This window comes from Aplysia californica, unplaced genomic scaffold (genome assembly GCF_000002075.1).
Source record: "Aplysia californica isolate F4 #8 unplaced genomic scaffold, AplCal3.0 scaffold00038, whole genome shotgun sequence".
NCBI classification, from domain to species: Eukaryota; Metazoa; Mollusca; class Gastropoda; order Aplysiida; family Aplysiidae; genus Aplysia; species Aplysia californica.
Genome location: NW_004797308.1, coordinates 2,008,785 through 2,025,587, shown reverse-complemented (window position 1 = coordinate 2,025,587; position 16,803 = coordinate 2,008,785). Strand labels below are relative to the sequence as shown.

Here is a 16,803-nt window from a genome sequence, read left to right as displayed (position 1 = left end):
GTTTACGGCTCTCGCAACAGCCATTGCGCCTAGGGGTGGATGTCGACAGACGGGGAATCTGGCTTGCTCTGCCGACCTCTCTAGCCTCAACAGCACAAAGTCCGCTCATATGATTTTATGCAGTTGCGAGCGCCCTAAAATCTTACTTAAACTAAAACTAAAACATCTTATCTGATCTCATCTTGTCTTGTCTCGTCTTATCTTATCTCATCTCATCTCATCTCATCTGATGGTTTGTTGTTCCAGGCCGGAGGAGTTCTCAGAGAGATCGGCGGCCCCGCAGAAAGGATGGATCCCGGAGGACCTCCTGCCCCCCAGTGAGGACGAGAGTGAGGAGGATGGGGAGGACAGGGAGCTGGGTGATCTGTGCATCAACGTGAACCGCGTGTGTATACAGCAGTGGGAGTCCGAGTCGGAGGATAGCTGCTCCGAGGATGAGGAGGAAGAGGATGAGGAACAGGAAGAGGCAGAGAAGGACGAGAATGAAAGTAAGACTGAGAAATGAGACGGGTCTGCGGATTTGTAGTCGGCAAGCAGTCTTCTGAATCATCGCACAGCTGTACCAAGGTGGTTGTGGAGGAGGATGAGACAATGGCCGTCTCTGAATATAAAGCGTCAGCTGACTGTTGCGGTCCCGATGAAACCTGTTCTGGACAGTGCAGTGTCTCTGACATTGGCAGTGGAACAGAGGAATATTTCTCCATGAGCGGTGGTGAGAGGGGCTGTCCGCTCTTATTCACTCCCAAGTACGCTGTTACTGGTGCAGTTACAGTGGGGTATAAGAGCTTGGTTGTGAAGGGAGTCTCGAAATAATGGAGACAGCAGGGCTGCCAGCCGATCTCCATGGCTATTAGTAATGACCTTGAAGAAAATTAGTAATTTCCCATAAAAATTAGTTAAAGTACTCTCATTTTCAAATTACGAACAAAAATATGTCTTAATTACGCAAAAATAGGGCTTATCGAAAATTAAATAACTGTGATGGCCAAAGTTTTTCTTTAAACTCAACTTTTAAATCACAAAATGGTAGAATAGATGACTGATGTAATGGATTTAGGGCATTCAGGCTCTGGTGACAGTAATTTGTTTATATCAAGGATTTCTTGCCAAATCTATTTCCATCCTCAAGTCCAGAACAACATATTTACACCGTCCTTAAATTCACAACAAGTAACATAGTCCAATCCACACTATACGTCTTTACATACTCTATCTACACTGTACATGTAGGCCCACGACCTAATCACTAGCCAGGCTGACCTTCTATTTACGGACTATTTACAACGATAATTCAAGGGTTAAGCCTTTGAATTCAAAGAGAGCATGCAAGCCTTCTTTGCCCGGCTCAATTGCTCCTTTGTGAATTTGGCCTTGTAGCACACCTCCTCTCTTGACGGCATTCTCACTCTCTGGACCATCAGGGACGAGAAGATTTCTGTAGACATTGAGGCTCGGAATTCAGTCTTGGCCTTCCTCACCAAACTGAACACTCTCTCACATCCTGCATTGCTGTGTGGGATGACACATAGTCCCAGCATGGCCGTGGGTAGTATCTTGTACTTTGGCTGGCCATCAACACCAGTGAGTTGAGAGATCAGATGCCAGGCAACATCCACTCTTTCAGTTTTGCAAACTGATGGGTTCAGCTTATCTGTCTGATACTTAGAAAACTCTATCTCCAGATTGTCTCTCTCTTCAGCTCCAATCAGGCATGGAAATTTCCTGACAAAATGTTCAAGTGAGTTGTAGGACTGTTCCATCCTGGTCTTCACATCAAGGACTTGGGCATGAGCAAGGCTTTTGTCTTGCAGTGGAAGCTTTTCAGAAATGTAGGTGCATGCCTCTGAAAATAAAGTCGAACTTCATTAACACTTTACCATAACATGGAAACAGTGAAAAACCCTTGGCTCCACATACCATTGAGGTGAATCACAAGAAAATTAGGGTAGCTCAGAAATATGTTTATTTCTTTATAACCAGAGCATGTACTGACATGAAATTTTCAGGATGGTCATAAAAGATAACAAGCTATCGGACTGCGAAAAAAAAATCTTGTTACATAACAATGGCGGCCATTTTGAAAATGATAATAAGCAGTTGACCAAAACATACCCCAAAAATTGCCTTCCGACCCATCTACATAGGACCCAAACACACCAAATAAGACACATAATACACCAGAATGTTGATTTGACCATCCATCTCCAATAATATCCCGAAAAAATTATGAAAAGACGCATTTGGCAGTTGACGAGAGGCATTGTAAAAAGGTACCAGAGTGACCGAAACGGAGGTCATTTCAGAGCCAGAGGGTGTGTCAGCAAAGAGCGTTTTTCTCAGTAACGAGGAAATGAAAGTCAATAAAATTACACACACAATTAGAAAATTGAACAAACTTTTAGATGACGCTAAGAAAATTATTATATCTCATGAACATGGCGGCCATTTTGAGTAATAATTAGCTATTTCTAAAAAAATAGCAAAAAAAAATAGTTTTACACTCAAAATATAATGTTCAAATACACTAACCATTCAACAGTTTTTTGCAAAAATGTTCATTTGAATATCCCTTTTCAGAATAAACAAAAAGAAAATGATGAAAAGACACATTTAGTAGTTGACGAGAGGCATTGTTAAAAAGTACCAAAAGTGACGAGAACGGAGGTCATTTCAGAGGTAGAGGGTGTGTCAGCAAAGAGCATTTTTCTCAGTAATGAGTAAATGAAAGTCAATAAAATTACACGCACAATTAGAAAATTGGAAATAGGAATCAAAAGAGACAATACCCTTGAATCAGGGCGCAGGGCAAGAATTATGGAATTAGAATATTGTCATGTTGTGACATTGTAAAAGTTTAGATGTGTGGTGACTGCGGTGTTTGTTGTGACTTGATCATGCATGTGACATGTGACTGCTTGGGAATAATGTAAAAAATATTTTAAAAACCCAACTCGCTGCGACATTTATAATCCAGAGAATAATTCACACACAGCACAGAGAATATTACACCTCCAGCTGCTGCGGCGCCTGCTTTATGTCAGCGGCAGTATGAAAGATCTTGAAACTCTCTCTGTCCACACATAGAGCAGTGTTACACTGTGGGCAGTAGTGCCGGGTCTGTGACCACTTCTTGATGGAGGCACACACCTTACATACTGGGCGATGCTTCGGGTCGGCATACTTGAGAGGAAAATGGCCGAATGCTGCTGCGGAGAGTCTGTCGACAGTTGGATTTTGCTGAGCTCTCGACTTCCTTCGCCGAACTGCCATGTACGGCTTCACGAGAGCGTCAACCACTGCACACCTAAAGTCTTTCACACTCACCGAACTTTCACTCTGTTGTAAGATGTGTGCGTTGACCAAGCGAGCGTCTTTGATGTAGTGCCACAGGGCCAGGTATCACTTATAATTCCTGTGGGGATAAGAATAATTTTTGTGGAGCTGATCGAAATGATCAACTCCACCCATGAAAGTGTTATAGTTATCAGCCAGAACTGGCTTCTCTACCCTCCTGAATCCTGTGGCTTCCCTTGCAGAACGAATTCTCTTGTCAACAGTTGTTGGTGTGCACGGTGCTGAGCAGACAGACACGCTTGGTGTCATGCCAGGCCACCGCGACCATGTCACCTGACCTGTGGAAAACAGGATCGTCACCTTTCTTTAGTGGCAGGACAGTTTTCTTGAGATCGGCAGGAAACCCCCTCCTGTTCTCCATCACCGTTCCCACAGCTCCTGTTCCTCTCTCCTGTAGACTCAAAAAAAGCGATGGCGACAAATAAAAATTGTCCATATAGAAGACATGCCCACTGTCCATGTAGTCCCTCATGAGAGTCTCAAGTAAATGTTGGGTAAACGATTTACCTTTGGGGAACGGGGAAATGGTCCTTGCCGGTGTACATAACCAGATCCAGACTGTAGTAGTTTGTAGAATCTCAGAGGTTGAAACACTTGAAACCCCGCTTTGTGGGCTTATCCGGCATGTACTGCCGAAAATGACACCTACCCTTGAAGCGGGCCATACTTTCATCAATGCTGAGCTCCTTGTGGGGGTAGTAGCACGCTGAGAATCTGGGTATGATGAGTTCCAGCAGTCTCCTGATCTTCTGAAGAGGGTCGTAACCGTCTGTCCCTCAAGGAATGTGTTGATGAACGTCACTAGGACAAAAAAGGGAAAAAACAGAAACAATAGGATAAGTAGTTGATAGAGGAAAAAATAACACACCTGGAAATACCTGAAGCACTTTGATTTGAATTAGATTCAGTATGATAGTATGACGCTCATCTCTTCTGTGTGTTTCTCCCTGCTAGAACTCAGGGATAGTCCACCACTCTGCTTCTTCAACCTGCAGTGTCATGACTTTTACAAATATTTACCTTTTTTACTAGATCTACTTTGTCGGGTCCTTTGCCTTCACTCGAGGTTTGGAGTCGAAATGGTCCTTTCGGCAACGAGCCCAGACAACAGAGTGAAGACACTCGTTCGCATTTTGTGTGCCATGCATTTCACACCTCTTGAGTGGATGGTCATTAGAGAGACGCTCTCATAGAGGCATTAGATACTTTTTTAGGCGGGTCTCATCAAAAGTTTTGACAAGATTCGCGTGTGGTCCAGGTGGTTTGTGCTGAGCGTGAGCTGAATTATAAAAGCACTAGGATCTAGCGCTTGACGGACAGAATTGGTGTTGAGGATTATTGTCCGTTGAAAACCCATGGTAAATGGAAGCCATTGTGGCCTTTTTCATTTCAGCTGGTGTTTTGTTTCCGCGGATTGCTCTGGTGTAATAAACCTGCAGCTTTTTTATCGTGTTTGCGGTTAGGCGACCGTAACCACGACCCCCAAGAGTGAATTTTGTTTTGCAGCATAGCTGACAACATTGCGAAGGCCGGTGCCAAGGTGTTTACTCACGTGGTTCACACATTCCTCCTTATCAATGCTAACATCTGAACCGTAGGGCTGGAGCCGACACAGTTCAGAGAACATCTTTGTATCGCCATCTGATAAAACTGTTGTGTAGCGAAAGTTGTACAGCTTCACGCTCCGCATCCAGAGCACTCGACCGGCATGAACCTCCGTTTCCTGATGTGCCTGCAAGGCAAAAGACATTTGTGAAAAGCTTGACATGGCAATAAAATGTGGGTCTGTGGTAACCTGGGAAAAAACAAATAAATCACATATATATATATAAAGTTTAAATACAATAAATTTATACATTTAATATAATGAAACAGTTTACGGAGGCCTAGGAAATATGCAGCCGTCAATTTGTTTTATGGGGAAAAGTTTTAAATACTGTAGTAAAGTTTATTATTTGACAGATTTCAACAATGTAATTAATAAAGTGCTACAAATACCCTTGATTATGTAGTCCTTTAGAATACTATGCTTTCAAATCTCTGAGACTAACTAATTAATCTGACGCAAATCTAAGAGATATTTCTCATAGTTCGTTGCTCAATAAAACACAAACACAAACTCACCAAAGAAGTTGCTTTTGCATTCTCCGGAACCAAGGTGTTTTGCCAGCAAAGGGCAGTTTCAGCAAGCTGCTTCCTGGAGCTGCAGGCATGGCAGAATGAGCTCATTACATGGGTATCAATAACGAGGCCGGTCATTATGTCAATGACACCGCCAATGCCTACTGAAAAAGTATGGCCTCTGGTCATCCATGACCTGTCGTACGAGACAGCTACGTCGATAATTTGATCTACTTGAAGGGACAGGTAATTTTTCATGTACCCTGTTCGGACAAAGGTCACTTTTCATGTACTCTGTACGGACAACAGCTGCAGATTTAAAGAATATAAGTTTCCGCCACTCCGGTGTAAGGCTATAATAAGCACGAGCGGGTTGTTGAAACGAGCCGTGGTGGAGGGTAGACATGTTGAGCTGCTCACATAGGTTTTGGAAGGAGACAGCACCCATTCCACAAGACACACTACCCAACACAGCGTCTCTATTCACTTGGAAATGGTCGCAGTTACTGTTATTGTTGCCTGTTGTCACTAGTCCCTGGAGCAAATGTCTTTCTGGAGCTCCACCATTTCTGTACCACCACCTCACACACACACAACAATACATACTGAACTGCACGGCAAGACCTTTCCTTTGTCGCACAGATGCAGTGATACAAGAGTCGTTTTTGCACACAGCGCATGGAAAGCCAGAAATAAGGTCACATAAATTCTGAATTTCAATGATGGTGTTCCCCTCATGCTGACCTTCACACACACTTTCTTGAGTTTCTGTAACTTGATTTAGATAACTAAGTCGTTTCTCTGCTGTAATCGCATTTTTCCGTGGTTGTTTAGGTGGGGTGGGAGCCTTGTCTAGATCTGTTACAGATGTCGGAGTAGTAGAAACTTTAGCCCCAGAGCTAGAAGTAACTGGTAGATCAGGCACGCTACTGTCACTACCACTACTCACGCTACTGCTACTGTCAGTATCACACAGTTCCTGTCTCCTCGATGCTCTTGCTTTCTTCAAATGTCGCCCCATGCTTCCTTCGAACTGGCATGATGCCAGCTTACCGCTTCAAACACAGCAAAAATAAATACTGGTCATCGATCTCTCCGAGCAAAGGTTGAAACGTGCGTTTGTCACATCAAAATACCCTCCGTTTGTTTTTCAACAAGGCGTTATGACGCTCGCGTTGTTTTTACCGGAAGTTCACCAGGTATCTACGGCCTAGCGAATCAGCGCAGACTTCCGCGGCTGCTCAGCGAATCAGCACACGCAGCATCATGTGCTGTTCACGTGAACAGTGGAATGTAGGCCAAATGCGGGAATCTCCTTCGTACAATCCAAGCTAGGTTTAGTCTCGTAGAAAAATGGTATCGGGCTATTTTGATGCTACTTGAAACGAGCTTTCCAACGATACCAAACTCGATTACTTTTAGTCTGCCGAAAGTAGCGTTGTCAAGGTGTAAAGTTGTCCAATTTTAGAAAAAATAGGCTCATACCCAAAGATACAGATACATTTCAAACCCATTTTTATGTCATTTCTAAACATTTTTGATCAGTAAATATGCTTGGGACTTTGAGGGAAATGGGAAAAAAAAATGTGCATGGTCAGAGTGAAAAACATGGAAAAATGTTCCACGTAGAGGGCCTTAAGGTAAATCACAAGCTTCCAACTAGAATCAAGTGTAGGTAGAGATCCAGAAAAACTTCCAAGTGCATCAACTGATGGAGCATCACCAAGTGCTCAACAAACATCCAAGCTTTGAAGTAGACAGTTAGACTGAACTTATCCACAACCCTGCCGAGGTGATCAGAATGATAAACAATAATGGCTGCCCCCCCCAAAAAAGGCATCGTTAGGCTTAAATGGTACTACGCGTCTTTCGCATTCTTCACCTCAACAATTGAATTCTTTTGAGGGCCAAGTGGGCCAGCTGTTCCTTTTTGGGGGCGAGGGTTGATTTAGAGATTGGCGGTTTTCTGACTATTGGCGGTTTTCTGACTATTGGCGGACGATTTACAGGTCTGCACTAAGGCTTGTAAAATAAAAAAAGGGCCAAAAATATATTTTTTTATAGCCAAAAATATGCTGACGGTAAAAAGTCGCAATCGGAATTTCGTTGAGAGGCTAAAAAATTGTAATGATTACGAAAAAATGGGAATGGTTGGCAGCCCTGAGACAGGTTTAGATGTGGTGTCTGCAATGTATGCTCTTCACAGCTTTGTGATTACAGTGTTGTGTTAATTGTTGAAGACTTTGTGGGTGAAGTTTTTGACTGTGGGTAGTTGGTGGGTGATGTGGTGTTGAATGCTCCTTCTTTCCGGTCAAACATCTATCATCTTATCTCTCCTCATTTTCATTTTCTTTGTATGTCATTCTCCAGCAACACTTTTAATCTCCGACACTCATATGACCTATTTGAATTTGTGTTGCAAGTGCCTTAAAGCTCTTACTACTAAAACTATATTTGGCTGTGGCTGTGTTGCCATCACTCTCGGACTTCCCTGTTCACGTGGTCAGCTAGCCTGAGTGACCGATGGGCCGTGTGGCCAGAAGAAGATATCACTGACTACTACGACACCGTCAGCTGGGAAGGGTGCTGGTATCATTCTTTGATTCGTTTTACGCATGATAGTTTTTTTTAGCTTTGCTCCCCCTGTTCTTTGGTTTTTAATTTTTGAAGATAAGTTCGAATGTTCACTGAAATCTTTGCTTTGAGTAGTTCTCTAAAGTCTTTATTTTTGAGTAGATCTCGAAAGTCTTTACTTTGAGTAATTGTAATGGTCAGCAAGAATATTGTTACTTTTGTGTTTCTGTTGAAGATTTTTATTTCTAGTTGATCTTGGGGTATCTTCTGATGTACCTCCCATGTTGCTGGGCTTGGAAGGGAAGCATGCTGTGTCTTTCCAATTTGAAACTCTTAGGATTTAACATGCCTTGCAACGCCATAAGATTATTCAAGAGGCAGGACCTCAAAATTTAACGTCCATCTCTGAATGGACCGAGCCAAACGGTAACATTTGTAAATAAGATATGATAACATTGATCCATGTTGAAATAATTATGCTGGTATATATTATATGTTTAATCTTCAGGATTTGTTTCTCATTTCCTGTGAGACAGTGTGTGTATGTGGATGTGTATGCATGTTGTGGCCTGAGAAACTATTTTGTCCAAAATGTACTGAAGTAAAGAAGACACAATAGTTCTGAGGTGATAATGTGTGTGTGTGTGTGTGAGCATGCATACGTGCGTGCATGGGCGAAAGTCATACAGCATGGATGTCAGTTTGGTATTTATATCACATTTGAGTCTACAGAAATGCCTGTTTTGTGTACATGGAATGTAATGTTTGACATTGAAGGATTCTATGTTCATGACGATATGTGGAAAATGGAAATAAAAGTATGAAAATAACAGTGTTGTGACTACTGGTTTTGTAAGTTCTTCTGATTGATACATTTGTTATGTTTTGAAACACCAGAGAGGTATACAGTGGCGTCCGCTTCAACAGAAATCTGCCAGACTGGGCTTTTCTTTGGTCTACAGAAAATGCTCGAATAGAAGAACAAAAATCAGGGATTTAATTTTTGTTCGGTGTACTACAGTTGACAAGTTAAGCGTGTTTGAGTTTGGTTTAAACGGACTCCAGTGTAACTCACTTTTAGAAAAGTTACTGAAGCAGAAGGGAAAGAACTCAGACTGATGTCTGTGGTGTAGTGGTTAGATGCTTTGCTTTCACACCCAGGCGACCCCAGTTTGATTCCCATATATAGTAGGGATAGGGAGAAATTTTAGAGTATTTCTGTCTTTCTGCTGGGATGTTGGATCCGTCTCAGCCCGGGTTGGCCCTGATAGACAGGGTTGAAGTCTGCCTCCTGAATGATCCTAATTGTGTCCATGTGGGCATAAAGTACATCTGTGTGTAGCAGTCCACAGACACAGGTGGGGTATATTTACAGACTAGCCAATCGTTGTCATGTGTGACACGGGCACCTCCAGCTGGAGGTCGGAACACGCGCAGAAAGTCTGTGTGTACAGGGAGGTAATCACGTTTGAATATTAAAGTTAAGGAATATTTGCCGGGATAACGTCCCTTCCTCGTCTTCATGCCTGGGGGAAAATTTATTAACTTGAATTTCTAGAGTGCACTCTGACGCATTTATCAATGACAAAAAATATCTTTCATGTAGCACACAGCCTTCATGTAGCACACAGCCTTCATGTAGCACACAGCCTTCGTGTAGCACATAGTCTTCGTGTAGCACATAGCCTTCGTGTAGCACATAGTCTTCATGTAGCACACACCCTTCATGTAGCACATAGCCACATTCTGCAGCATGATCTTTGCACTGTACTACCCCAGCGAACCCAAGAGTAGAAATCTCGGAAACATTCTTGACTTCCCGGGAAGCATACAGTACAAACTACTGATGATACAGCACTCAAACCCTGACAAGATCTTTGGCTGTTTATACATGTATCTGGGCACCCATTCCCCCCTGAGTGAAGTGAGGAAAAGTTGCATAAAGTGAAAAGTGCCTTTCCCAAGGACATAGCGTCCAGACCGTGATGGGGTTCGAACCCACGACTTCGGTTGTGAGAGCAACAGCTTACATGTATTTTAAAAATTTATTTTCAATTCACTCTTGTTCTGTAGAGCGCACCACTCCAGCCAATTAAAGGACAGTCTCTCTCCCTCCCCTCCTCTCTCTCTCTCTCTCTCTCTCTCTCTCTCTCTCTCTCTCTCTCTCTCTTTCTCTCTCTCGCTGGGGGTCAAGGTGTTCGCCTCTCATTCAAAGGCCCCTGGTTCGGATCCGGGTCGTGGCGGAAATATTTCCTTCTCTAAATTTGTCTCCTTTCTCCTCCTTTCCTTCTCTCCAGCAATTTTCTGTCGTCTGCTTTCGTCTCCACTTTCTGTCCCCACCCCCTCACCTCCTTTGCCCCCTCCTCTGGGCTCCTGACTCTTTCTGCAACCTTTCTACTGCTACTCCTTGGCTCCTTCTTACTGCTGTCTTTCAGCTACACCCCTGATATTCTGGTTGGAAAGATCTACACCTAACCTTCTCAGACAAGGGCGAAAAATCTCGGAGGTACTGAGTGCAAGTTGTGCACGTTAAAGATTCCTTGGTGGTCTTAAATCGATAAAAGTAGGCTTCGGCCGCCACCCGGGCAAAATTCAAATTTTCCTACCAACTGAAAATGTTTAGTGTGTCCCGTGCGCTCATATGACCTTATGTAGTTGCAAGCGCCGTAAAACTGCTATCAAAACAAAAGGAAACCCCAGAAATCTCTCTCTCTAGTTTCTCTCCCCTCTCTCTGTCTGTTTGTCTGTCTGTCTGTCCGTGTCTGTCTGTCTCTTCACTCACATTCTCCCATCCCGAACGTCCTATTTTAACTTCACGCAGACACACATATACAAACAAACACACTCACACACACATACGAACACACGTAGACACACACACACACACACACACACACACAAAGACACACAAACATACTGACAACCCCCCCCCCCCCTTTCAAAGAAAAAACCCCCAACAACTGTAGAACGGCGAATGTTTGTGTCCGTGTGTCAAACCACAAAGGAAAGTGTCAATTAATTCCTGGTTTTTTACAGAAAAAGCTTCGGCCTGGGACTGCCATTGAAAACGTTTCCTTCTCAATGAGCAATGAGTCAGTCTGCTGGCGTTTTGATCGGCACTTTTGTCTCTCTGGCTGCTGGCACGTTGGAGGAGGAGGAGAGAGAGAGAGAGGGGGGGGGAGGAGAGGGGCGGAGGGAGTAATGGAAAATAATACATGTATGTCAGGGCAAAAGTGTTAGAAAATTTTAAGTCTGATTTCAAAATGGCCAGAAAGAAGGAGGCAGGAGGTTGTTGGGACAAGAGTGAAAGGGAAATGAATGTTCGTGTTAGGCAGTTTGAAGGATAGACGAAATTACAGATGTTCTCTCTATCTCCTCCCCCTCTCTCTCCCCCCTCCCTCCCTCTCCCTCTCCCTCTCTCTCTCTCTCTCTCTCTCTCTCTCTCTCTCTCTCTCTCTCTCTTATCACACACGCACACACACAGAGATTGTGTGTGTGTGTGTGTGTGTGAGAGAGAGAGAGAGCGAGGAAGAGATGGAGAGAGAGAGTGCAAACTGATTTTTTACCCACTTCAGGAAAAAACACCGACACTGCCACGTGACGCGCATGCACTAACTAAACTCCTTGACTACGGATGTTTTTGATGATGGTTCACAAATTCATGGTGGATGAGATTTTTATCGATTCAGCGCCAAAATAAAAACAATCCCAGCACAAAAAGGGAGAAAAAACCCCCAAAACAAAACAAAAGCAAAAACAAACAAACAAACAAAAAGAAAGAAAAACAAAAACAACCTTTAAAAAAAACTCCTTGACTGCGGGTGTTTTCGATGATGGCTCACACATTCGCGGGGATTCTCATCGACCCAGCACAAAAACAAAAACAATCTCAGCAAAAAGAAAAGGGAGGAGAAAAAGCAAAAACAAACAAACAAACAAACAAAAAACAAGAAAAAAAAATCCCCTCGTTTTTAATTCCGTGAGGATTCCAAGTGTCATCCTACTGCTAGACTAACAAGATGGACTGACCACGGACAAAGTAATGAAGACGGATTGACCACGGACAAAGTAATATATTCTATTCTATCAAAACAGTGGGAACTAAGTTGTGCTTCTCACGTGGCCAAGGTTCATTCCATTTCCAATTTCCAAGCTCAAAGTTGACATTTAGGAATAGATTTAGATCTAGAAAAAAATCTAGACCTTCTAATTTGTTTAAAAGTTAATAAAAGGGTCTTATTTGAAATATTCATCATCATCATCATCATCATTGCCTTTCTCACCCTGCATCAGGGTATAGGCCACGGACAAACACCCCCCACTTTTCTCTATCCTGGGCTAGCCTCTTGATGTTATTCCACGTCTTCCCACTTTTCTCTATCCTGGGCTAGCCTGTTGATGTTATTCCACGTCTTCCCACTTTTCTCTATCCTGGGGTAGCCTCTTGATGTTATTCCACGTCTTCCCACTTTTCTCTATCCTGGGCTAGCCTGTTGATGTTATTCCACGTCTTCCCACTTTTCTCTATCCTGGGGTAGCCTCTTGATGTTATTCCACGTCTTCCCACTTTTCTCTATCCTGGGCTAGCCTCTTGATGTTATTCCATGTCTTACCACTTTTCTCTATCCTGGGCTAGCCTCTTGATGTTATTCCACGTCTTACCACTTTTCTGTACACTTTATTTGAAATATTGCCATTTGAAAAATGAGTTTCTCACTTGGTGATTTGTGTGTATCTCTTACTACATGTGCTTCAAATACAGCCCCGTCTTTCTTCTTTCCTCTCTACTCTGAAATACATGTACATGTACTCTTTTCCTTCCATTCTTTGTTTGTTTGTGTGTTTATTTGTTTGTTTGCTTGTCCTGTGCCAGGAACCCGAGCACCCAGTCTCAGTGGAATTAAGGAAGGTATATATTATAGATATAGCGTAAACAGTATATTATATATTATATTATTATATATATATAGATCGATATATTATCATACACACACATACCTCTTCCCGTCGTTTTTTGCAAGAAAAAATTTGAAATTATACAAACTGAGCCCAACAATGTGAAATTATGCGATTCTGTTGATTTTAACAAAGAATGATAAAGGAAAATAATAATAAATTATGCAAAAAATTATCAAATTTTGCCAAATTATGCGGGGTGCATAATAAAACCACGGGGACAGATATACACTTTTTAGTTTTAATTTTTCTGAGCGGCAATTTCTTTCCCTCGACAACTAGCCATCACTTGAGGACCTTCGTGGACTCGATCAATTTTCTGATTCAATGACCTCAAAACTAGTTACAAAAACAAACCAGAAAAAACAGATAGTAGATAGGTCTAGAGTCTTACTTTCCTCGGCAAAAGTACATCGACACTAGAACTAGAACTATCGTTTAGTGCGGGGGTAAAGGCAAGATAGACAGACAGAATCAGTGGAGCGAAAGACGAGATGTAGTCAAGATATGGACAGAATTTAAAAAATAAATTCGGAGTCGCACTTCTGACCCTGCCTGTCAGGATCAACCCAGGCTGAGAGGGATACAACATCCCAGCAGAAAGACCTCCCTGAACTCACTGAACTCACTCGCGAATCGAACTCAAGTCTTCTGCGTTTGACAGCGAAACACCTAACCACTACACCACCACAGTCGCTGGTGATAAAGGCGCTGAAACACGTTAAAAACAAAAAGGAAAAACCCGCCCCAAATACAAAACAAAATACAGACAGACAACAAACCCAGAGGGGCGTGGCAGGGACTGGAGTGGCGGTGTCTGGGAGGTCAAGATCAAGACGTCATGTGTTTGGTCAAGATCAGAAAGTCAAGTGTTTGGTTGGGGAAAAAGAAATTACCTACCTCTTGAACTAAATGAAAAAACTTCCAGCTGAGTGTGCAAGAGTGCGAGAGTTTGTTTATGTTGTCTGTGGTCACGAGCCAATCACGACAACACGAGACGTGTCTACGAGAAGTCAAGGGTAACATGGCCATAACTTGGAAAGCTCTAATTGAATCCTAAATGACATTTCAGCATGAAGTACTTACACTTTTTATCATTGTCGTCTACTTCTCAATGTCAATGTAGGCTACTACTCTTGAAAATCGATGCATCCTTGACATCTGCGAACAGGAGAATAATTTAATACATGTATACCCTCTCTTAAGAATTTATTGTCAAGAGATTATAACCAGCTCCACACTTCCTTAACGAGGTCTTCGCCCTCCGCGAAGCTTTGTCAAGACGGGGGCTGGTATTAAAGTTGACGATTTTATGTCAATTTATGACATCTGGGCTTTTTACGTATCACAATACTTCCACCACGGTAAATCTACAAAATGTTTACTCTTTGTGTTACAATCAACATCTTTCAGATTGCCTGTCCTGGAACTTTTATTTTGCCTATTATGTAACAAAATGTCGTTTTTCTAAAAACTTCAATTTTTGATAGTTTTTGTCATCTACTTTTCTATTTTCTATTTAAATTCAATGAAATTTTCAGAGCTTGTTATTCACACTATAACCTAACTTTATGCCGGGGGAAAAGCAAATCGATGCTTTCATAAGTGAGTTACATGGATGATTATGTAATCGAATCCAGAGGCATGACGGGGTAGGTCAATAATCCATCTTTGAATCTTTTCTTATTCAAGATATCCAAGAGCCCGACTGTACACAATGTTGTATTGAGTATGTCTATCAATGTGCCAAATTTGAACGTTGGTAAATGAACAAAAAATCCTTTTTACTTTTACTTCTATGACAGTTGTTTATTGTCAATATGGTCGCCGTTACCATGGTAACCGTAGATTTCAACTAAAAATTTTAAGTTACATTTTAGAAATGTTTTCCTGTTATACTTCCTTGCTTATATCTAAGGCTTTATCTGAAAGGTCATACTGAGATAGGTTTATAAAGTAGCCCCCCGCCCCCACTCCTAGTAGAATTTGAATCGAACCACGGCTTCAATCCCAGTTTGCAACGTCGCCTAATGTTACGAGTTATCTGATTATTCGAGGATGTGGGCTGTGTTGTGGCACATGTGGAACCATCACACCATCACACACAAAGGAAAATCAAATTTGTACATTTCACAGTACATGTACGTATTTTGTCACCTGCTTTTATTATAAGTTTCTGAAAAGGAAACAGTTGAAATACTGAATATACATGTATAGTCGAACCTGCCATGACGGCCACCTGTACAAACGGCCACTTTCCATCCCCCCCCCTTGCGTTTTTTTCTATAAAATTTCACTGGGTTAAACAGGCATGTGTCCAACGCGGCCGAGACCCTATAATAATCTCAAAACAACGACCAATCAAAATTAATAATGACAATAATAAATAACACTTGTATAGCCCATACCTCCGTTCACCAGCAAGCTCTATGCGCTTTACACTATATTATTACCACAGCAGAGTGTAACAACTAGGCCTCGACGCCACAATTACCTGTCTGAGACGGCCACACACATCTCTCATCTACCGATGTTTAGTTTTGTCACAAACAATGTATCGGCCCCTGACGCTGTGGACGAGCCGTCATAATCTATTCACCTGTTTTATTTTTAGTTCCTCCAATGTCCGATTATGTTGGGTAGGTCCCACCCTCCAATGTCCGATCATCATGGGTAGGTCCCACCCTCCAATGTCCCATCATGTTGGTTAGATCCCACCCACTGTTGTTTACCCAAGTTGGCCACTCAGTAATAATAAGTTTTCAGCTTCTGCTGAGGGAAGCGTGCGGTTCCTCATAATCCACAAGCCCCGCCCACAACTCACACACAAATCGTAAGTGAGGTGACCGGTCACTGTTTACCCAGTCTGTAACAATGGACGTAAACATGAACTTGTGACAGAAGCGTCGCTCGTTCTCCGAGTGGTGGCGACCCATTAGTTTAGTTTACCTTGTCTTCCTCGTCTGACACATTTCGTTTTGTTTTATCCTCGCACACTGTCTTCCTTAATTGATACACTCTTTTTTCTGGAAGTATTTTACGACGCTTGCAACTGAAATAAAGTCATACGAGCGTCCGGGACACAGTAAACATTTTAAGTTACTTACTTTCTCCCTATACCGCCAGGTACATAAGGCGGAGAGCAGTCGACGCCACGCGTGTCTGTCCCTGGCCACGTCCTCCAATTTCGTCAAATCCAGGCCCTGGGTGATTGCCTCATCTCTTATTGTGCCTCTATAGCTTCCAGTTGGTTAAGCATCTTAAGTTTGGTAGGAATCAATTTTGTATTTTGCCCGGGTGGCGGCCAAAGCCTACTCTTATGGAGTTTGGACCACCAAGGGATCTTTAACTTGCGCAACTTGCACACGGGACCTCCGAGATTTTTCACCCTTGTCCGAGAAGGCTAGGTGTTAGATCTTACCTATCATTAGATCAGGAGTATGGCTGAAAGACAGCAGTAAGAAGGAGCCAAGGGGTAATAATAGAAAGGCTGCAAAAAGAGTAAGGAGCCCAGAGGAGGGGGCAAAGGAGGTGAGGGGGTCGAGGCAGAAAGTGGAGACGAAAGCAGACGACAGATCATTGATAGAAAGCAGGAAAGGAGATGAAAAGAGCAAATTTAAAAGAAGAAACTTTTCCTATGCTATCCGGATTCGAACCCGGGACCTTTTGAATGAGAGGCGAACACCTTGACCTCTCGACCACGAGAGCGCCCCTTGATACACTCTGTGGAATAGAACATTTATTACAACAGTCGCGATACTTCGTCTCTCGGCGTTAACAAAAATGTTTCACACATTC

The 16,803-nt window shown here is 42.7% G+C and overlaps 1 protein-coding gene across 1 annotated transcript in view; it reads left to right on the top strand.

Moving 5' to 3' along the window:
* Nucleotides 1-8,881, top strand: part of LOC101858992 (probable RNA-binding protein EIF1AD) — a gene marked incomplete at its 5' end in the record, with an annotated part of 16,467 nt that extends 7,586 nt beyond the window's left edge. The window contains 1 exon segment of the mRNA XM_005091967.3: nt 247-8,881. Within this exon segment, the coding sequence (XP_005092024.2) occupies nt 247-505 (259 nt within the window). The 3' untranslated portion in view covers nt 506-8,881.
* Between the last annotated feature and the right edge of the window lie 7,922 nt (nt 8,882-16,803).